Below are 24,353 nucleotides of genomic sequence, written 5' to 3'. Positions count from 1 at the left end.
CCACTAGGAAATTAAACTCTAGTCTTATATCATAAGTGTTATTTCTATGTGGGATGGGATTTTACATTTTTTGAAATATTAATATTCTAAGTGAACCTGTGGAATATAAAGCACATTTATCTGTACTTCACAACCTATTTTTCATCAAATGAAGATTTTATGTTAATTAAGATATAGATAATATTATGAGAAGGGAAGTTGCTACTCACCATATAGTGGAGATGCTAAGTTGCAGATAGGCACAACAAAAAGACTCTCACAATTTGGCCATTAAGGCCTTCATCAACGATACACATCACACACACACACACACACACTCATGCAAACACAACTCACACACACGAGTGCAGTCTCAGGAAACTGAAACCACACTGCAGGCAGCAGCACCAGTGCATGATGGGATTGACGACTGGGTGGGGGTAAGGTGGAGGCTCAGATAGGGAGGGGGAAGGATAGTGTGGTGGGGGTGGCGGACAGTGAACTGCTGCAGGTTAGACGAAGGCAAGGGGATTGGCCCAGAGGGATTTGGGGTGGGGGGAGGGGGGAGTAGCGAAAAGGAGAGAAGTAAAAAGACTGGGTGTGATGGTGGAATGACGGCTGTACAGTGCTGTAATGGGAACAGGGAAGGCGAGGATGGGTGAGGACAGTGACTAACGAAGGTTGGGGCCAGGAGGGTTATACCAGGGAAACCTCCCACCTGCCCAATTCAGAAAAGCTGGTGTTGGTGGGAAGGATCCATATGGCACAGGCTATGAAGCAGTCACTGAAATGAAGGATATCATGTTTTCATTGTATTCAGCAACAGGGTGATCCAATTATTTCTAGGCCATAGTTTATCGGTGGCTATTCATGTGGACAAACAGCTTGTTGGTTGTCATGCTTTCATAGAATGCAGCACAGTGGTTGCACCTTAGCTTGTAGACCACATGAGTGTTTTCACAGGTAGCCCTGCCTTTGTTGGGATAGGTGATGTTAGTGACCAGACTGGAGTAGGTGATAGTGGGAGAATGTATGCAACAGATCTTGCATCTGGATCTATTACAGGGGTATGAGCTATGTGGCAAGGGATTGGGAGCAGATTTAGTGTGAGGATGAATGAGTATATTGCATCTAGATCTATTACATTGGTATGAGCCATGTGGCAAGGGATTGGGAGCAGATTCAGGGCATGACGAGAGGTAATTGAAACCCTGGTGGAGAATGTAATTCAGTTGCTCCAGTCCTAGGTTGTACTGATGTACGAGAGGAATGATCCTCTGTGGCCGGATGGTTGGTCTGTGGGAGGTGGTGGGAAACTGAAAAGAAAAGGCACAGGAGATTTGTTTTTGTACAAGGTTGGGAGGATAATTACGATCAGTTAAGGCTGCAGTGAGACCCTCGGTATATTTTGAGAGCGAATGCTTCTCCCTCCACTTGCGACTACCATGGGTGGCTAGGCTGAATGGAACGGACTTCTTGGTACAGAACTGGTGGCATTTGTCGAAGTGTAAGTATTGCTGGCGGTTAGTAGGTTTGATATGTATGGAGGTTCTAATGTAGCCATCTTCGAGGTGGAGATCAACATCTAAGAAGGTAGCTTGTTGGGTTGAGTGAGACCAGGTGAAATGAATGGGGGACAAGTTGTTGAGGTTCTGGACGAATGAGGATAGGGTGTCCTCACCTTCGATCCAGATAGCAAAGATGTCATCAGTGAATCTGAACCAGGTGAAGGGTTTAAGATTCTGGGTTTTTAGGATGGATTCCTCTAAATGGCCCATGAATAGGTTGGCTTAGGATGGTGCCGTGCAGGTGCCCATAGCTCTAACCCAGATTTGTTTGTAGATAATTCCTTCAAATGAGAAGTAATTGTGGGTGAGGATATAATAGATGGTCATGGCACTAGGAAGTAAGTTGTTGATTTGTAATCAATCGGGTGTTGGGAAAGGTAGTGTTCAATAGTGGTAATGCCATGGGCATTAGGAATGTTAGTGTGCGAGGAGATAGCTCAATAGTGATGAGCAGGGCACCATGTTGTTAAGGCACATGAACTGTGGAGATTTGATGGAGGAACTGGTTGCTATCTTTTATATTGGACGGTAGGTTCTAGGTAATAGGCTGAATTTGTTGTTCTACAAGAGCGGAGATTCTCTCAGCAGTGGCACAGTAACTGGCCACAGTGGGGTGTCCTGGGTGGTTAGGTTTATGGACTTTAGGAAGCATTTAGCAGGCAGGAATGTGGGGAGTGATAGGGGTGACTAGAGAGATGGACTTAGGGGAGAGGTCCTAGGATGGGCCTAAGGATTTGAGTAGTGGCTGGAGATCCTGCTGGATTACTGGAATGGGGTCACTGTGGCAAGGTTTGTAGGTGGAAGTATCTGACAGCTGGCGGAACCCTTCCATCAGGTAATCCTTGTGGAGAGGTGGAGCCTTTGTCTGCAGGTAGGATTATAAGGCTGGGATCAATTTTTAGATGGTGGACTGTGATTCTTTCTGTGGATGAAAGGTTAGTTGGCATGTTGAGGGATTTGTGGAATGATGGTCAGGCAGGGTTTGAGGTTAAGAAATTCTGGAAAGTTAACAGGGGGTGGTTTGGGGGCAGTGGGGAATGGTCACAGTTGGAAGGAGGGATGAACTGAGTTAGGCAAGTTTCAGTATTGGTCTTTGGCTGAGTCTGATTGGTAGGGCTGGTGGCGAAAAAACGTTTCCACTGTACGGACTGGTAGAAGGTGAGAAAGTTTTCAACAAGTCCTGCATGACTGAATTTGGGAGTGGGGCAAAAGGTGAGGCCTTTGGTAAGGACCGACATTTCTGTGGTGCTGTGGTTTCTGGAGGAAAAGTTCATGACCGTGTTGCAAGTCTATTTAGCTTCTGCATTCTGTATGATGGTGGGAGGGAGTTTTGGAGGTTGGGGTTATTAGTAGATCTACAAAACAGGGTTTGTCAGCTATGAGGGGATGTGGGGGAGGTTTGGAGGTTGTTGTAGAGGTGGTGGACAGTGGTACTCCAAGGCAGGAGTAGGAAGTGAGCAGGATGGAGAGTTTTTTGAGGTGGCATTGTACATATTGCTCAAGTTCCTGCAGGGCAAGAGTTTCAATCTGTGTTATAGGTTCCAGGAATTTAGGATTGCATAGCAGGAGAATTTTGCGGATGGAGAAAAGGTACTGCAAGGAGGTTTGGGCTTGGATGATATGGTTTTGCAGAACTATGTAGGTGAGGGCTAAGGATTGGCATAATTGTACAGGTGGAGGTCATTGTGGAAAGAGGGGCTGCAGCCAGAGATGGGTAATGCCAGTGATGGCTAAGTCCTTTAGGGGTGATTCCATGAACCAAGCAAGAGTTGACGATAGCAGAAGGCAAAAACTCACCAAAATTGGTGAGAAGTCACATGTATCGAAGTAAAGAATAACCAATATATATATATATATATATATATATATATATATATATATATATATATATATATATATATAACAGAGGGAAACATTCCACGTGGAAAAAATATATCTAAAAAGAAAGATGATGAGACTTACCAAACAAAAGCGCTGGCAGGTCGATAGACACACAAACAAACACAAATATACACACAAAATTCAAGCTTTCGCAACAAACTGTTGCCTCATCAGGAAAGAGGGAAGGAGAGGGAAAGACGAAAGGATGTGGGTTTTAAGGGAGAGGGCAAGGAGTCATTCCAATCCCAGGAGCGGAAAGACTTACCTTAGGGGGAAAAAAGGACAGGTATACACTCGCGCACACACACACACATATCCATCCACACATACAGACACAAGCAGACATATTTAAAGACAAAGAGTTTCTACCTGTGGGAAGCGGCTAAAAATGATCGGTGATGTGAAAAAACGGAAATCGAAATAAAGCAAAAGTTATTAAAACTAGCCGAAAAGGTTGTTTAATAGCTGAAAGGAACTCTTTGTGAACTAGAAACGGTGGATTTTATAGCAGTAGCGGAAGAAAAAATTTTTTTGGTTATGGTTTGGAAGTGGGTTACGTATTATTACGTATTGTTGAGTATATATCGGCGGGATAAAATTGTATAGTGGATTACAGTAAAAAGCAGAAGGTGAATACAAAGGGAAACTACTGGCAAAAACAGAAGGAGGAAATAAGACGACAGAAAAGACTTCGAAATGTAACAGTGACAATAACAAACGTCATTGTTGGGTTCAAATTAATGATATGAATATAACAGAGGGAAACATTCCACGTGGAAAAAATATATCTAAAAAGAAAGATGATGAGACTTACCAAACAAAAGCGCTGGCAGGTCGATAGACACACAAACAAACACAAATATACACACAAAATTCAAGCTTTCGCAACAAACTGTTGCCTCATCAGGAAAGAGGGAAGGAGAGGGAAAGACGAAAGGATGTGGTTTTAAGGGAGAGGGTAAGGAGTCATTCCAATCCCGGGAGCGGAAAGACTTACCTTAGGGGGAAAAAAGGACAGGTATACACTCGCACACACACACACACATATCCATCCACACATACAGACACAAGCAGACATATTTAAAGACAAAGAGTTTCAAGAGAGGTGGTGGACAGATTGAAACTCTTGCCCTGCAGGAACTTGAGCAATATGTACAATGCCACCTCAAAAAACTCTCCATCCTGCTCACTTCCTACTCCTGCCTTGGAGTACCACTGTCCACCACCTCTACAACAACCTCCAAACCTCCCCCACATCCCCTCATAGCTGACAACTCTTTGTCTTTAAATATGTCTGCTTGTGTCTGTATGTGTGGATGGATATGTGTGTGTGTGTGCGAGTGTATATCTGTCCTTTTTTCCCCCTAAGGTAAGTCTTTCCGCTCCCGGGATTGGAATGACTCCTTACCCTCTCCCTTAAAACCCACATCCTTTCGTCTTTCCCTCTCCTTCCCTCTTTCCTGATGAGGCAACAGTTTGTTGCGAAAGCTTGAATTTTGTGTGTATATTTGTGTTTGTTTGTGTGTCTATCGACCTGCCAGCGCTTTTGTTTGGTAAGTCTCATCATCTTTCTTTTTATATATATATATATATATATATATATATATATATATATATATATATATGGTTATAATAGAGGGAAACATTCCACGTAGGAAAAATATATCTAAAAACAAAGATGATGTGACTTACCAAATGAAAGTGCTGGCAGGTCGACAGACACACAAACATACACACAAAATTCAAGCTTTCGTAACAAACTGTTGCCTCATCAGGAAAGAGGGAAGGAGAGGGAAAGACGAAAGGATGTGGGTTTTAAGGGAGAGGGTGAGGAGTCATTCCAATCCCGGGAGCGGAAAGACTTACCTTAGGGGAAAAAAAGGACGGGTATACACTCGCACACACACATATCCATCCACACACAGATTGAAACTCTTGCCCTGCAGGAACTTGAGCAATATGTACAATGCCACCTCAAAAAACTCTCCATCCTGCTCACTTCCTACTCCTGCCTTGGAGTACCACTGTCCACCACCTCTACAACAACCTCCAAACCTCCCCCACATCCCCTCATAGCTGACAAACCCTGTTTTGTAGATCTACTAATAACCCCAACCTCCAAAACTCCCTCCCACCACATACAGAATGCAGAAGCTAAATAGACTTGCAACACAGTTATGAACTTTTCCTCCAAAAACCACAGCACCACAGAAATGTCGGTCCTTACCAAAGGCCTCACCTTTTGCCCCACTCCCAAATTCAGTCATGCAGGACTTGTTGAAGACTTTCTCACCTTCTACCAGTCCGTACAGTGGAAACGTTTTTTCGCAACCAGCCCTACCAATCAGACTCAGCCAAAGACCAATACTGAAACTTGCCTAACTCAGTTCATTCCTCCTTCCAACTGTGACCTTTCCCCACTGCCCCCAAACCACCCCCTGTTAACTTTCCAGAATTTCTTAACCTCAAACCCTGCCTGACCATCATTCCACAAATCCCTCAACATGCCAACTAACCTTTCATCCACAGAAAGAATCACAGTCCTCCATCTAAAAACTGATCCCAGCTTTATAATCCTACCTGCAGACAAAGGCTCCACCTCTCCACAAGGATTACCTGATGGAAGGGTTCTGCCAGCTGTCAGATACTTCCACCTACAAACCTTGCCACAGTGACCCCATTCCAGTAATCCAGCAGGATCTCCAACCACTAATCAAATCCTTAGGCCCATCCTAGGACCTCTCCCCTAAGTCCATCTCTCTAGTCACCCCTATCACTCCCCACACTCCTGCCTGCTACATGCTTCCTAAAGTCCATAAACCTAACCACCCAGAACAAGCCGCTGTGGCCGATTACTGTGCCGCTGCTCTGCTCTTCTAGAGCAACACCTTCAGCCTGTTACCTGGAAGTTCCTATATAAAAGATACCAACCATTTCCTCAATCGACTCTCTACAGTTCCTGTGCCTTAACCACATGGTGCCCTGCTCATCACTATTGATGCTATCTCCAAGCACACTTACATTCCTAATGTCCATGGACCTACCGCTGTTGAACACTATTTTTCCCGATGCCCGATGGATTCCAACCCAACAACTTACTTCCTAGTGCCATGACCAACTATATCCTTACTCAAAATTACTTCTCATTTGAAGGAATTATCTACAAACAAATCCAGGTTACGGCTATGGGCACCTGCATGGCAACATACTAAGACAACCTATTCATGGGCCATCTAGAGGAATCCTTCCTAAAAACCCGGAATCCTAAACCCCTCACCTGGTTCAGATTCACTGATGATATCTTTACTATCTGGATCGAAGGTGAGGACACCCTAACCACATTCCTCCAGACCCTCAACAATTTCTTCCCCATTTGCTTCACCTGGTCGTACTCAACCCAACAAGCCACCTTCTTAGATATTGACCTCCACGTCAAAGATGGCTACATCAGTACCTCCATACATATCAAACCTACTAACTGCCAGCAATACCTCCACTTCGACAGCTGCCACCCATTCCATACCAAAGAGTCCCTTCGATATAGCCTAACCACCCATGGTAGTCGCATGTGCAGTGATGAGCAGTCGCTCTCAAAATATACCGAGGGTCTCACTAAAGCCTTCACTGATCGTAATTATCCCCCAGACCTTGTACAAAAACAAATCTCCTGTGCCTTATCTTTCCAGTCTCCCACCACCTCCAAAAGACCCACTATCCGGCCACAGAGGATCATTCCCCTCGTACCTCAATACCAACCAGGACTGGAGCAACTGAATTACATTCTCCGCCAGGGTTTCAATTACCTCTCCTCGCGCCCTGAAATGAGAAATGTCCTGCCCACTATCCTTCCCACCCATTCCAGAGTGGTATTCCTCTGCCCGCCGAACCTACACAATATACTCGTCCATCCTTATACAACTCCTGCTCCCAATCCCTTACCACATGGCTCATACCCCTATAAGAGACATAGATGCAAGACCTGTTGCATACATCCTCCCACCACCATGTACTCCAGTCTGGTCACTAACATCACCTATCCCATCAAAGGCAGGGCTACCTGTGTGATCTACAAGCTAAGGTGCAACCACTGTGCTGCATTCTATGTAGACATATCAACCAACAAGCTGTATGTCCGCACTAATGGCCACTGATAAACTGTGGCTTAGAAACAAGTGGACCACCTTTGTTGTTGAACACACTGAAAACATGGTATCCTTCATTTCAGTGACTGCTTCACAGCCTGTGACATATGGATCCTTCCCACCAACACCAGCTTTTCTGAATTGCGCAGGTGGAAACTTTCCCTGCAATAACCCTCCTGACCTCAACCTTCGTTAGTCACTGTCCTCACCCATCCAGCCCCTTCCCTGTTCCCATTCCAGCACTGCATAGCCGTCATTCCACAATCACACCCAGTCTTTTTACTTATCTTCTCTTTCGCTACTTCCCCCCACCTCACCCTCCTCCCTGCCACTCCCCTGTTCTTGGTCTAACCTGCAGCAGTTCACTGTCCACTACCCCCACCATACTATCCCTCCCCCTCCCTGCCCCAGCCTCCTCCGTACCCCCACCCAGTTGCCAAACCCATCATACACTGCTGCTGCTGCTTGCAGTGTGGTTTCAGTTTCCTGAGGCTGCAATCGTGTGTGTGAGGTGCGTTTGCTTGAGTGTGTGTGTGTGTGTGTGTGTGTGTGTGTGTGTGCCAATTGTTGTCGAAGGCTGTAATGTCTGAACACTCTAATTGAGAGTGTCTTTTTGCTGTGCCTATTTGCGACTCAGCATCTTCTCATAATATTGTTACATTCCATCCTGGATATTACATTGTTTAATTAAGATATAGATACTATTACATGATTTGTTATTCTTGTAGTTGTCATTTCAGCATCTGTACAAGAAAACTGATAGTGTGTACAAATTTGTTTCAGCTCCACGTGACTGCAGTGGATTAGGTGTTATAGCTCCTACAATTCCTTGCAATACAACAACTGCATGTATTCATCCAAAATGGATATGTGATGGTGAAAATGACTGCTGGGATTCTAGTGATGAAGCAAACTGTCCAGAAGGTAAGTGCGGCTGTTTTGTGCAAAAATCCTTGTGTTTCACATATTATCATAATTATTGACTCTGTAGCAGTTCTCTCCTAAATTTTCCCTGTTTATTGGTCTTACTTTCTCTGTTGTATACTCTGTATCATGCATTTCTTGCAGTCATGTACTGAATGATGCGGGGACTGCTGCTGTATCCACACATTGGAAGTTTATGCTCTCATTAAGTGAGATAGCATATATCTCACAGATATGAGAAACTCATAGAAATTAATCCTTAGACCCAAATATTTTAAAAGTGTGACTTTCTATGACATAGGCTGCAGCCCTTAGAAACATATGTGTCCACCACCATAAATAACGCCATATTGTTGATCTGTGTAACTACACTACAGTTTTTTCTGTGATAGTGAATTATGTTCAGGGTCAGGTACACAGATTTATCAAGGCAGATATCACAATAACAATGATTTACATTGACCAACAGGCCTATTTTCTCACGTTCCTTAATAATTAAGTCCCAGAAATATAGGATTTTGACACAGTCGTCTTTTATGGTGGTGTGCAAGTAAAGACGCCTCTGCATTATGCATTCTACATAGAGAGGAGTACAGAATACCCTGTAGCAGCTTCAGTATACACTTTTTCTCTTTCTCATGCTCCAGTCATTTCTTACTCTGTTAACTGACAATGGTGGGGTGAGACCACTGTCTGTGCTTCTCTCTCTCTCTCTCTCTCTCTCTCTAGAAAAAATTATATGCTTAGAAAACTCTCGCTGCCACTTCTTAATGTAATACTTATTGTGTTTGCCTTATGACCCCCATAATGAACACTAAAGTGGCTGAGTGCTCTCACCCACTTGAACATACGTGAAAATCAACACTAAATGTTATACAAGACCCAAAGCGCGCACTACAGACAGACACTGCAGAATGATGCTATTGACTGAAGCATCTTGCCATACATTACTCCTTGCTGCTGTGCATTGTCCCACCACTCACCTATTTAAGTGGTGTATCAGAGATATAGATTATTTTGTGGTGCTATGGTCTTAGTAACAAAATCTTGCACTTTTAGTATGCTTAATTCTCATTATCATCTCACTGTTTTTAAGATAACTGTTACAATTAAATTTTTTTTATTGGGTGTAGTCACTTACAATGCCTGGGATACAGTAACAGTCTTCTACTCAGAAGGTGGTTACAAAGTATGTTGTTTGTTGTTGCTACTCTATCCTGTGCAAGCTTCTTCATGTCCCAGTACCTACTGCAACCTACATCCTTCTGAATCTGCTTAGTGTATTCATCTCTTGGTCTCCCTCTACGATTTTTACCCTCCATGCTGCCCTCCAATGCTAAATTGGTGATCCCTTGATGCCTCAGAACATGTCCTACCAACCGATCCCTTCTTCTAGTCAAGTTGTGCCACAAACTCCTCTTCTCCCCAATTCTATTCAATATCTCCTCATTAGTTATATGACCTACCTATCTAAACATTTCGAAAGCTTCTATTCTCTTCTTGTCCAAACTATTTATCATCCATGTTTCACTTCCATACATGGCTACACTCCATACAAATACTTTCAGAAACGACTTCCTCACACTTAAATCTATATTCGATGTTAACAAATTTCTCTTCTTCAGAAACGCTTTCCTTGCCATTGCCAGTCTACATTTTATATCCTCTCTACTTCAACCATCCTTAACCCCCATGAACCATGGACCTTGCCGTTGGTGGGGAGGCTTGCGTGCCTCAGCGATACAGATAGCCGTACCGTAGGTACAACCACAACGGAGGGGTATCTGTTGAGAGGCCAGACAAACGTGTGGTTCCTGAAGAGGGGCAGCAGCCTTTTCAGTAGTTGCAAGGGCAACAGTCTGGATGATTGACTGATCTGGCCTTGTAACAATAACCAAAACGGCCTTGCTGTGCTGGTACTGCGAACGGCTGAAAGCAAGGGGAAACTACGGCCGTAATTTTTCCCGAGGGCATGCAGCTTTACTGTATGATTAAATGATGATGGCATCCTCTTGGGTAAAATATTCCGGAGGTAAAATAGTCCCCCATTCGGATCTCCGGGCGGGGACTACTCAAGAGAATGTCGTTATCAGGAGAAAGAAAACTGGCGTTCTACGGATCGGAGCGTGGAATGTCAGGTCCCTTAATCGGGCAGGTAGGTTAGAAAATTTGAAAAGGGAAATGGATAGGTTAAAGTTAGATATAGTGGGAATTAGTGAAGTTCGGTGGCAGGAGGAACAAGACTTCTGGTCAGGTGACTACAGGGTTATAAACACAAAGTCAAATAGGGGTAATGCAGGAGTAGGTTTAATAATGAATAGGAAAATAGGAATGCGGGTAAGCTACTACAAACAGCTTAGTGAACGCATTATTGTGGCCAAGATAGATACGAAGCCCACACCTACTACAGTAGTACAAGTTTATATGCCAACTAGCTCTGCAGATGACGAAGAAATTGAAGAAATGTATGATGAAATAAAAGAAATTATTCAGATAGTGAAGGGAGACGAAAATTTAATAGTCATGGGTGACTGGAATTCGATAATAGGAAAAGGGAGAGAAGGAAACGTAGTAGGTGAATATGGATTGGGGCTAAGAAATGAAAGAGGAAGCCGCCTGGTAGAATTTTGCACAGAGCACAACTTAATCATAGCTAACACTTGGTTTAAGAATCATGATAGAAGGTTGTATACGTGGAAGAACCCTGGAGATACTAAAAGGTATCAGATAGATTATATAATGGTAAGACAGAGATTTAGGAACCAGGTTTTAAATTGTAAGACATTTCCAGGGGCAGATGTGGACTCTGACCACAATCTATTGGTTATGACCTGTAGATTAAAACTGAAGAAACTGCAAAAAGGTGGGAATTTAAGGAGATGGGACCTGGATAAACTGAAAGAACCAGAGGTTGTACAAAGTTTCAGGGAGAGCATAAGGGAACAATTGACAGGAATGGGGGAAAGAAATATAGTAGAAGAAGAATGGGTAGCTTTGAGGGATGAAGTAGTGAAGGCAGCAGAGGATCAAGTAGGTAAAAAGACGAGGGCTAGTAGAAATCCTTGGGTAACAGAAGAAATATTGAATTTAATTGATGAAAGGAGAAAATATAAAAATGCATTAAATGAAGCAGGCAAAAAGGAATACAAACGTCTCAAAAATGAAATCGACAGGAAGTGCAAAATGGCTAAGCAGGGATGGCTAGAGGACAAATGTGAGGATGTAGAGGCTTATCTCACTAGGGGTAAGATAGATACTGCCTACAGGAAAATTAAAGAGACCTTTGGAGATAAGAGAACCACTTGTATGAACATCATGAGCTCAGATGGAAACCCAGTTCTAAGCAAAGAAGGGAAAGCAGAAAGGTGGAAGGAGTATATAGAGGGTCTATACAAGGGCGATGTACTTGAGGACAATATTATGGAAATGGAAGAGGATGTAGATGAAGATGAAATGGGAGATGCGATACTGCGTGAAGAGTTTGACAGAGCACTGAAAGACCTGAGTCGAAACAAGGCCCCCGGAGTAGACAACATTCCATTGGAACTACTGACGGCCTTGGGAGAGCCAGTCCTGACAAAACTCTACCATCTGGTGAGCAAGATGTATGAAACAGGTGAAATACCCACAGACTTCAAGAAGAATATAATAATTCCAATCCCAAAGAAAGCAGGTGTTGACAGATGTGAGAATTACAGAACAATCAGTTTAATAAGCCACAGCTGCAAAATACTAACACGAATTCTTTACAGACGAATGGAAAAACTAGTAGAAGCCGACCTCGGGGAAGATCAGTTTGGATTCCGTAGAAATGTTGGAACACGTGAGGCAATACTGACCTTACGACTTATCTTAGAAGAAAGATTAAGGAAAGGCAAACCTACATTTCTAGCATTTGTAGACTTAGAGAAAGCTTTTGACAATGTTGACTGGAATGCTCTTTTTCAAATTCTAAAGGTGGCAGGGGTAAAATACAGGGAGCGAAAGGCTATTTACAATTTGTACAGAAACCAGATGGCAGTTATAAGAGTCGAGGGACATGAAAGGGAAGCAGCGGTTGGGAAGGGAGTAAGACAGGGTTGTAGCCTCTCCCCGATGTTATTCAATCTGTATATTGAGCAAGCAGTAAAGGAAACAAAAGAAAAATTCGGAGTAGGTATTAAAATCCATGGAGAAGAAATAAAAACTTTGAGGTTCGCCGATGACATTGTAATTCTGTCAGAGACAGCAAAGGACTTGGAAGGGCAGTTGAACGGAATGGATGGTGTCTTGAAGGGAGGATATAAGATGAACATCAACAAAAGCAAAACGAGGATAATGGAATGTAGTCGAATTAAGTCGGGTGATGTTGAGGGTATTAGATTAGGAAATGAGACACTTAAAGTAGTAAAGGAGTTTTGCTATTTGGGGAGCAAAATAACTGATGATGGTCGAAGTAGAGAGGATATAAAATGTAGACTGGCAATGGCAAGGAAAGCGTTTCTGAAGAAGAGAAATTTGTTAACATCGAGTATAGATTTAAGTGTCAGGAAGTCTTTTCTGAAAGTATTTGTATGGAGTGTAGCCATGTATGGAAGTGAAACATGGACGATAAATAGTTTGGACAAGAAGAGAATAGAAGCTTTCGAAATGTGGTGCTACAGAAGAATGCTGAAGATTAGATGGGTAGATCACATAACTAATGAGGAGGTACTGAATAGGATTGGGGAGAAGAGGAGTTTGTGGCACAACTTGACCAGAAGAAGGGATCGGTTGGTAGGACATGTTCTGAGGCATCAAGGGATCACCAATTTAGTATTGGAGGGCAGCGTGGAGGGTAAAAATCGTAGGGGGAGACCAAGAGATGCATACACTAAGCAGATTCAGAAGGATGTAGGTTGCAGTAGGTACTGGGAGATGAAGAAGCTTGCACAGGATAGAGTAGCATGGAGAGCTGCATCAAACCAGTCTCAGGACTGAAGACCACAACAACAACAACTTCAACCATCATCAGTTATTTTGCTCCCCAAATAGCAAAACTCCTTTAATACTTTAAGTGTCTCATTCCCTAATCTAATTCCCTCAGCATCACCCGACTTAACTTGACCACATTCCATTATCCTCGTTTTGCTTTTGTTGATGTTCATCTTATATCCTCCTTTCAAGACAATGTCCATTCCGTTCAACTGCTCTTCCAAGTCTTTTGCTGTTTCAGAATTAGAATGTCATCGGTGAACCTCAAAATTTTTATTTCTTCTCCATGGACTTTAATACCTACTCCGAAATTTTCTTTTGTTTCCTTTACTGCTTGCTCTATATACAGATTGAATAACATCGGAGGAGAGGCTACAACCCTGTCTCACTCCCTTCCCAACCACTGCTACCCTTTCATGTCCCTCTACCCTTATAACTGCCATCTGGTTTCTGTACAAATTGTAAATAGCCTTTCGCTCCCTGTATTTTACTCCTGCCACCTTTAGAATTTGAAAGAGAGTATTCCAGTCAACATTGTCAAAAGCTTTCTCTAAGTCTACAAATGCTGGAAATGTAGGTTTGCCTTTCTTTAATCTTTCTTTTAAGATAAGTCGTAGGGTCAGTTTTGCCACATGTGTTCTAGCATTTCTACGGAATCAAAACTGATCTTCCCCGAGGTCGGCTTCTACCAGTTTTTCGATTCATCTGTAAAGAATTCACGTTAGTATTTTGTAACTGTGACTTATTAAGCTGATAGTTTGGTAATTTTCACATCTGTCAACACCTGCTTCCTTTGGGATTGGAATTATTATATTCTTCTTGAAGTCTGAGGTTATGTAATTGGAATATTAATGCAAGAAGTCAACTGTCTGGCTGTAAGCATTAAATTTCATGACTGATCCAGAATGAGATCTTCACTCTGCAGCAGAGTGTGCGCTGATACGAAACTTCCTGGCAGATTAAAACTGTGTGCCCAACCGAGACTCGAACTCGGGACCTTTGCCTTTCGCGGGCAAGTGCTCTACCATCTGAGCTACCGAAGCACGACTCACGCCCGGTACTCACAGCTTTACTTCTGCCAGTATCTCATCTCCTACCTTCCAAACTTTACAGAAGCTCTCCTGCGAACCTCCTGCTCAGATGGTAAAGCACTTGCCCATGAAAGGCAAAGGTCCCGAGTTCGAGTCTCGGTCGGGCACACAGTTTTATTCATGACTGATGTTTTGTAGATTAGTATTGTTTATATTGACAGCAGCACTTCATTATCAGATGGTTAGCATTGCTACCTTCAGTGCAGAAGGACCGGTTTAGAGTCCCGGAATGCTCTCTGCTTGAACCTTGTGAGTCCACATGAGGAGCTGCTTGAATAAAGAGGAAACAGCACAAGCAAGATTCATCTACTGGCAATAACAGCTGGAGGGATTGCCATACACTGCCTCAGAATGGTCTATTCTACCTCAGAATGGTGTGAGTAGTGTGGTGAGTTGCATTGAGTGCAGAATCAGGAGAGGTCAATTAGTAATAACACACTTTATCGTGCAAGACTTCCATACAGAGATTGATGACGGCGTTTCAGGGGCATGTGTAGTAATCCAGGCAATAGTTGCTACCTGTGCATGACTCCCAGGTTTGTGACACATTCACACTGTGACAGTGGTGCTGCCTCAGCAGAAGGCCCAGGTCAGCGTGTTGGCTGTATTCACATGAGGTAGGCACCTCTGGTGGCCTGTGGGCTTACCCTGCAGTGGCAGCGCATAGCAAGCCTGGCATGAAGATGCCCTGTGCCAAACCCAGGAGTCTTGGAGTCACTTGGAGTGCCTGACAAAGAGACCCTAGGGCAGGTCTACCCTCAGTGACACTGGCTAAAGACCCAGAACCCATCAGATCTGGCAATGTCTTGTTGTCCACTAGCTAGGCTGATTACACTGTCAAGTGAAGCTGAAGTGCCTAAATTTGGCCATTGGGTGACATGGAGACTGTTACAGTGTTTACTGTAGGTGGAAGTCCAGGTACCAGTTGTAGTATGAATACAAGTGCTGCTAAGGGCACAATTGTGTCCAGCTATGTTGTGACTGGAGTGCATCCTAGGTCACAGATGTGACCACAGAAGCACAGTGTTGTGCCACGGGATGTGAAAATCCAGCCCACCACTGTGGCAGACACACACTGTTGTAGAGTATTGTGCCAGCAGTATTTTGGCACACAACAACAGAATTTTGTAGGCAGCTTGTCTGTATGCCTCTGAGCGTATTGCAAAGTGATAATTGCTGCAACACAGTCATGAATGACAGGAAAATCTCTTACGACAGATTAGGAACTGAACTCTAGACTTTGAGTTAGTCATCTGTCACTTTCTCACTGAGCTACCAAACCACACTTGATCTGCATTTTCAACTTCTCATGGCATAATGAATAGTCCATTAAATTTTGGGCATGCAGCCACTCAAATAAAATTTCTTCCACTGATATTTCAGATGCATATTGTCTGGCCATCCCCAGAGTGAGTCGCAAAACTGATGACAAGGTGCCAAGTGCAACCTTATATCCTCCACCACGACGGTATTGCGCATGCAGGTCACAGTCACTGGTCAGCAGCAAAGAGATACACTTAGACACACACCACCTGTAGCAAAGGCATACAGACATTCGATTCGTTCATCGATTTATGTTGAGTGGTGGTGATACCATGATGACTTCTCTGCAGTTTAATTACCCCAAGAGCTGGATTCCACACTGTGTCCAAATTAAAACCATTATCTCTATTTATTAAATTATTAGCTAACCTAATCTCTATAGCTTCCTTAAAGACAGAATCCCAAAAGGAAGAGGTGGATGTTAGAATCGTCACATCACTGTAGTTCATTGAACTACATTATCAGTATCAGTACAATGTTCAGCCACATCTGACTTCTCTGTCTGTGATAAGCGTGTGTCTTCAATGTTCCACACATATCTCATGAACGGTGCATGTTGTTTGGCCTATGTATGATTTCTCACAATTTCCGCAAGAAATCTGATATACACCCACTTTATGAAGCAATAAATCATCCTTTATAGAGCCAAGTAAAGCTGCAATCTTCATGGGAGCCAGAAGATCACATTAACACAGTGTTTCTCGAGAATACGGCCTATCTTTGAGGAAAGAGCAGCCACATAGGGCAAAAACACCCTTGATCTGAAGGAATTACTATCTTCTTCTCCATCATATACCTGCATTCTAGGTTTTACATTGAATGCTCAACAAATTTGTTGCAGAGAAAATCCATTCATTTTAAAAATGCTCTTGAGGTATGTGAGCTCTTCTTGCAAATTATCTTTATCGGATATACAGTGCGCCCTATGCTCTAAGGTTTTGAGGACACCTGTGGTCTGAGCAGGGTGATGGCAGCTAAAGGCATGTAGCTATAGACTGTACATGTTAGTTTATGATATACAGCATGTCCTAATGTACCATCAACTTTAAGGTGAATGACAACATCCAAAAAGAAAAAAATGGCTCTGAGCACTATGGGACTCAACTAACCTAAGGACATCACAAACATCCATGCCCGAGGCAGGATTCGAACCTGCGACCGTAGCGGTCTTGCGGTTCCAGACTGCAGCGCCTTTAACCGCACGGCCACTTCGGCCGGCCATCCAAAAAGGAGAGGCAGCCATTCTTTTTCTATTTCCATAGTAAATTTGATACTAGCATGGATAGAATTCAAATGCTCAAGAAATTGATGTAATTCATGCATCCCATGTGGCCATATTACAAATGTGTCATCCACATACCTCCAGAAGACTGTTGGTTTAAAACATGCTGTGTCCAGTGTCATGTCTTCAAAGTCTTCCATGGAATAAATTAGCTACCAGAGGGGAGAGGGGGCTTTCTATAGCAACTTCCATCAATCTGCTCATAAAATTCACCATTAAACTGAAAATAGATGACAAAAGCACATGTTCCAATAAGGCCGTGATGTTCTTATCAAAATGTTGGCGGGGGGGGGGGGGGGGGGGGGGGTGTAGAGTCCTTTAAAGGTACTTTGGTATGTAATGATACCAATGTCAAAACTAACGAGACCATCCATACTATTTAGCCTGGCGTTGCTAAGTCTCTGAATAAAATCCATGAAATTATGAATGTGGTGACTACATTTTCCTACCAACAGTTTTAATAAGGAAGCTATTTGGCAGAAAAAATACATTGGTGAACCACTAGTGCTTGTTATCTGTATAACGTCCCTTAGTTAACAAGTGTGGGGCACTCAAAATGCAAGTTAAGTATGATTCATTTATTGTGAGAAGGAACCTCCCACAAGCCATTCCTCTTACTTCCCAGTAGAAGATATACAGTATATAAAAAATCATGTGTACAAAATTTTAAGAATGTTTAGAGGAGATAAAAAGAAACATTTTTTATGTGACAGAAATGTCACAGGAACACCGGTACCCATTAGGGTACATGGAGGTTGTGACACTAGTAATGTTCAGAGATGATGTTCAAACTGCCATGTGATGGATAGTTTTTTAGAGATGTTGTTGAAAATATTGTCAATTTATATTAATGCACATCTAGCATCTGCATGCTAATGATTGTCTAACACACTCAAAACAACCAGATGTGTCATGAACGATGGCTGCAGCTTCAGCCAAATGGGCAGTCAGCTCATCTGGAGTTTTTACCAGTGTCTCATACAGAAAACGTTTCATTTCCCCATACAAAAAGAAATGCATAGGACATCAGCAACATCTCTAAAACAATATTCATCACATGGCAGTTTGAACAGTCCATGAAATCGGTAGTGTAAAAACCTACTAGTGGGGAAATGACACTTCTGTGACATTTTGTCCAATAAAAATATGTTTCTTTTTATCTCCCATAAATTTTATAAAATTAAAACATACAGTTTTTATACCCTATATATTGTTCTGAAAGCTAACAGCTGTTTTGATTCTTTTTTAAATGTGTTTGTGCTGGCAGTATTTGGAGATTCAGCTTCTGAAATACAAGCTAGATTTAATGTCTTTTTATTCCTCAATCCATTTTTCTGCAGTCCTTATTCTTTGCATCCTATGTATTTCACGCTTTTGTCGTACAGGCTATATTATGTATCTCAGTTCCCACATTTCATTACTCTCCTCCACCCTACCACCCAAGCTGCTGTTATCACTCTCCTTGTGTTTTAAATGGAATCATCTTCTGTGTCCAATCTTCCAATCCCCTTCCCCATCCCAGCCTGTAAAATGACATTTTGTTGAACAATAAGCAAGCACTTTGTAGAAATAGAAAATTGACACTGTCTCCCTCAAAAATTTATTAATAACTGGTTGATGTTAGAGCAATGACCTATATTATTCAATCTGTTTGGTTTCTCATAATGCAATGTCATCTTCAAAGTTACCTGTAAGATATCTCCCAGCATTCATATTTATAAAAATGAACTGGAAAGCATAAATTTGAAAGGGGCAAGATGAAGTCACATACAAATACTTACTTAATTTGGTACTGTAGATGTTGCATAGTATTCAAATTCAAGCCAACAAAAGTAATGAATAAAAGTTTCTTAGTTAACGTGCTGTGGGAAGTTAACTTAGTACTTTTTATTCAGTATGTTCATCACAAAAAGACCTCATCCTCAAACAAAAATAGAGAAACAGACAATCTGAGTGATAAAAATTGGGGGATTTATCTTGTAGTGAAATTTTAAACATCTGTGCAAAGAAGAATGTGAGATTTTTTATACATTCTAGTGACAACCTCCGCATGCAGAGATGATCAGTTCCGATGCCAAAATGGAAAATGTATCAGTCTGCAGTGGCGCTGTGATAATGCTAATGACTGTGATGATGTTGGTGAAGATAATTTAAGTTCAGATGAGAGGAACTGTGGTAAGTATTGATTCTGGAATTTACCTACTTTCCATTTGTCTGAGGAACCTCAGTGGGATAAAGTATGAAATCAGAGACCCTATTCTGTTAATGGCTGGTAATCATAGTTGTTGCAGATGAAATCATGGGTGACAAGTGGATCACACATCACTGATATGATACAAGAGGAAGTAAGAGTATCAGTCTGTTTTTAGTCACTTCTTTTTATTTAAGAAGTAAATTGTGCCTGTTTCTTTCTATGCATAAAAAATACAATTGAAGTGTCTCGATGGACACCAACTAATGCAATGAGTAAAGACAACCAACCACCTGTGATATAATGGTGACACTGTGCAGTGAGTAGCTACAACAACAAGAAGCTCGAGCATACACTCACTCATCCGCATACGTCTTTCACACTCATGCGCACACGCGAGCGCGCGCACACACACACACACACTCATTCCTTAGCTTCTTCTTAGTGTATGTATATATTTCTCAACACTTCCACAGTATAATGAATGGTTGTTTGTACTCATTTCATTCCATGAAAGAAATATGCATTTCGATTTACACTTCGGAGTGTTTCTTCCAAGTTATGATATTATTTCTTTCCAGTGACAAAAAAGAACTTTTTAAAATACTTGTAGAACTATAGTGACCAGTTGGCTGGTTGTGGTATTTCCAGCAACAATCCGCAGCCAAAGCAGGTCAACCACAAGAATAATGGATAAATCAGCATTGACTTTTTAGTCTTTTCTGCTCACTTGATGACTCAAATTTCATAAAATATATATAAATAATCGGTCTTTATTATTCTCTTTCAATGTAAATGTTTTTGCAATTTGTGACAGTAAAATGGTGGTATCAGAAACTACTTGACAATAGAAAATAACTGTTTGAAATTTGATTCTTAGCTGGATCAGTTTCATGGTTGCTGATATTTTCTGTTTTGTTGTCTGTCCTATGACATGGGCTATACAAATAACCTTTATGGCATGGGCCATGCAGATATTCTTCATGATGTTGATGTTGACTATACAAGTAGCCAACTGAATCTCATACTATCAGTGAGCTGCATTTACAAAGAAATCATACAAAGAGACCAAAATATCTTATTTAGTTACAAAAGATAAAAATGAACTGTTATAGTTCTGAAATGATAATGATTATTAAATGGACACCATAGCTGCAAACAGGTGTTGATGTACTTCATTGGGGACATGTTGAAAATGTGTGCCCCGACCGGGACTCGAACCTGGGATCTCCTGCTTACATGGCAGATGCTCTATCCATCTGAGCCACCGCGGGCACAGAGGATAGTGCGTCTGCAGGGACTTATCCCTAGCACGCTCCCCGTGTTCTACCATCAAACATCTGTGTACCTATTACATGAATTCCTTTAACAGCATAATTCTTGCTGTAGACTGTCAAATCATACTTACACTAAAAAGGTAAGGCAAATACACTAAAAAGGTAAGGTAAAGTCTGTGGTACTCAACCTGTGAATTGACTTCTGACCTGACTGCACATAGAGCATAGTCTTTGTGTTTCCTGCGACTCTACTAGGGGGAATGTGGCAAGTCAGTCATCATCCTGTATGTGTTTTACCTCTGGAAAGGATCTCCTATACTCAGTTTGATAGCAGGCTGAATGGACCTGGGGCTATGCCAGAGGGACTGAAATGAGAAAAAAATCCCTTCTCCTAGGTGGGACCTCAGGGGCTGATGTCAAACACTCCACCTGCTAGACCATCATGGCCATTACACGTGCACTCTGTATGTGAAAAGCATCTGACACTCCCTGAATCGATTCTGTGTTATGTCAAGTTTCGAACCTAGAGTAGGCCTATATAAGTGTAGACATAGTGTGTTAACACATCAACCTATTTCTTGTTAGAGTTCAATAAAGAACTGAATGAGTTTAAATGGGTAATGATTGTATAAGCTTACAATTTCTGATACATCATTTAGACTGATTTCACAGTATTTGGGGCCACTGATAGAGATATTATTATGAAGTGGAAATGTCAGGAAAGTATTAAGCACAATAATTGCCCTGATTTCCTAAGGTATTTACTTCCAAACTCTAGACTACACTAACTAAACAAATTACCAAGAATCCGTAACAGGATATCTCCAATCAAACCACCTACCCCATTATCAAGTTACAATTTTGTCCTTGCTGTTAGCAATGAAAACTGAGGTTAAGAACAGGAAAATATGAGTAACTGTGGATTTAAAAAAAGAATCAAAAGTTTTTCGTGATCTTGTGGATAATTTAGTTTTAAAATTAAGATGTTGATAGGCTGCTGCAGGTACAACTAATAACCAAGCAAACTGCTATATATGGAACCAAAATGGCACTTCATGCTCTGTGGAGAATATTATGAGACAATCTTAGGTTTCTTATAAACAAGTAGCTTTAGAAAATGGTTTTGAAATACCATCTAACTATCATACTCAGTAGCATGTACTCATCAAAAGAATTAAATATTTCTAAGAAAGACCAAAAAGTATTTCAGTATTGCTGAAAGTAGAACAGAATCAAGTTTCTGGTGTTTTACTTTTCAGTTACCTCCCAAAACTGGTTCTTCAATATGAATCCAGAAAATAATTTAATTTAATGTGCTTAATTGTGAGTAAAAGTGTTCTGGTAATGTGAGACCTACTTTTATTATCATTATCGGGATGAATCGTAATTCTGATATTTTTTTATTGCAGCACAGCAAATCTGCCCTTCACATCAGTTTCGATGCAACAACTCCGAATGTATCCCATCTTCATGGGAATGTGATGGTTTGCCAGACTGCCTGGACAATTCAGATGAATCTGAACTTTGCCGTAAGTCTATAATTTTATGGAAACAAATACTATAATAGTTGTGCATTTTCTATTTCTAGATCATTTCCGTAACCTTCTTACTTTCAAACATATTTTAGTAAACCTCAGAAGACAAAAGAAGAAATGAGTATTTCACAAGTGGGCATACAGTGAACAATAAAGACTTTCATAGTAAGCTGTTATTTGTTCTTTTATTTAACTAATTTGTGACTAAAGTCGAAAAGCTATATCTGACACATATTGAAGAACATTCTCAGAAAATATTTTTAATCCCTGCATTACATAAATTTTTTTATCTAAAAATATGATCTTTGTCAGAAGGAAAACATTTGTGAGAAGAAAAGACCATAAGACATTTTAAAGGTGCCTCCCCTTGACATACTAAATAAAAGAGAGCAGCCTACATTAAACTTTGATATTTATCATTTCTTTTTAAATTTGGAAAATATAAAATGAATGACATTGTCATTGCTTAAGATTTTATATGATGATATTGTTCATGAATAGAGACAGAGGATCCAATATTCTCAAGTTTTCAGTGCCTGATGAATTCATCGTATTAAGAGGCTGTCTAGTTTGTTCAATGTTGACAAATGAGATATTTCATTTTGCAAGTATAATCTGTTTCGCAAATAGTGACTAGGTATTAACACAGTTGTTTTTCTGGAGTATACATCTGATTCTCTAGCACACCCCTTTATAGATTAGTTCCTTGCTTTCTCATTAATTTACACACAGTCCACACAAGTGTACAGTTTTCGGACATTGACATATACACTATATTACCATCATTGAAAATATGATGTACTATTAGCTGCAGTATTTTGCATTCATTTTCATATACAAATGGTGTTTACTCAATTATTTATTTTTAACAGATTATTCATTGTAGGAGGTATTTGTTTGCCCTGTGTGTAAGTTTGTTGATTTTTATTAAATGACCATTTGAACAAAAAGTTATCAGTCCTTAGAAACCTCATTAGGACAGAGTTATCTTTCCTAACTGAGTCTAAGAGAGGTCTTTTTTAATAAAAGTTCATGTTTTAAAATATGGATATTGACAAGATGAACTGTGGAAAATATGTATAGCAGTAGCAACTGGGGTTAAACCATTCCTGGCCTTTTTTGTAGCACCTGAAAATTTAACACATATTTTTGGTGAAAAAGAATGCATTTTTGGTGACATTATCATTAACATTGGGAAAAATTCGAATCTACCTTTGGTGGCGTAATAAGCAAGAAATTTTGGCAAAATAAGCATGATATATACACACCCTCATTTCAAAATAAGAAACGAATACAACAAGCTATGCATAATGTAAAGCAAGGTGGAGTGCACAAAGCATTTGTTAGTGGCTACTACACAGTTGCTTGCAGAAATTGGCAGTGTCATAAATGATGTAGATCAGGCCTGACATCTACAGTATCTCATGCAACCGTAGTTCAGAACAACCTGCACTATGTTATAGTATCCACGATTTCACATAGTACCATGTTTAGCTAGTACTCAAATGTATGCATTTCTTTGTTCTAAGATGCTAGGACTTCCAGCTGAGTCCTACACTGTCATATGCAGTATGTATCTCATAGAGACCATTCAGCTGCTGTTTGACGTGGTACCAAAGCATAATGTACAAGCACTTTGATACATTGTTGCATTCATGCACAGGTACACTCTTTATTTTGTAAATGCATTCTTATGCACATTCTCTTTCCAAGTTGAGCTTCACCAGTCGTTGCACAGTACCAGAAATCAAAATGTACCGTATTTACTCGAATCTAAGCCGCACTTTTTTTCCGGTTTTTGTAATCCAAAAAACTGCCTGCGGCTTAGAATTGAGTGCTAAGTAAGCGGAAATTCTGAAAAATGTTGGTAGGTGCGACCACAACTAACTTCTGCCGTCGATTATATGTAGGGCAACACAGGCATGCTTTGCAGGCACAAAGATAAATACTGGTGCCAAAACCTCTGCGTCATTTAAAAAAAAAAATAAAATAAAATAAAATTTTTCCTACCTCTGAGAAGAGATGGTTGCTAATAGGAACTTTTATGAATTGTGAATCACATGCAGTATTCTCTTCACCATAAGAATAATAGGAATATAAACATTTTGCCATGTATTCTTTTGTGTTTGCTGCTAGGTCATTTAAATTCTGTTTACCTAATAAACTACGAAACTAGAGACAACAGCAAACGCGGAAGAATATACATA

At 41.1% G+C, this 24,353-nt stretch overlaps 1 protein-coding gene across 1 annotated transcript in view; it reads left to right on the top strand.

The window, feature by feature from the left end:
• Positions 1-24,353, top strand: part of LOC126195380 (low-density lipoprotein receptor-related protein 1) — an 818,691-nt gene that overhangs the window by 660,471 nt on the left and 133,867 nt on the right. The window contains exons 43-45 of the mRNA XM_049933960.1: positions 8,354-8,494; positions 19,181-19,318; positions 22,021-22,140. Of these exons, the coding sequence (XP_049789917.1) occupies positions 8,354-8,494; positions 19,181-19,318; positions 22,021-22,140 (399 nt within the window). The remainder of the gene's footprint in view (positions 1-8,353; positions 8,495-19,180; positions 19,319-22,020; positions 22,141-24,353) is intronic.

The sequence above is a fragment of the Schistocerca nitens genome, chromosome 7, assembly GCF_023898315.1.
Source record: "Schistocerca nitens isolate TAMUIC-IGC-003100 chromosome 7, iqSchNite1.1, whole genome shotgun sequence".
Taxonomy (NCBI): Eukaryota; Metazoa; Arthropoda; class Insecta; order Orthoptera; family Acrididae; genus Schistocerca; species Schistocerca nitens.
This window is presented reverse-complemented; position numbering and strand designations above follow the sequence as displayed.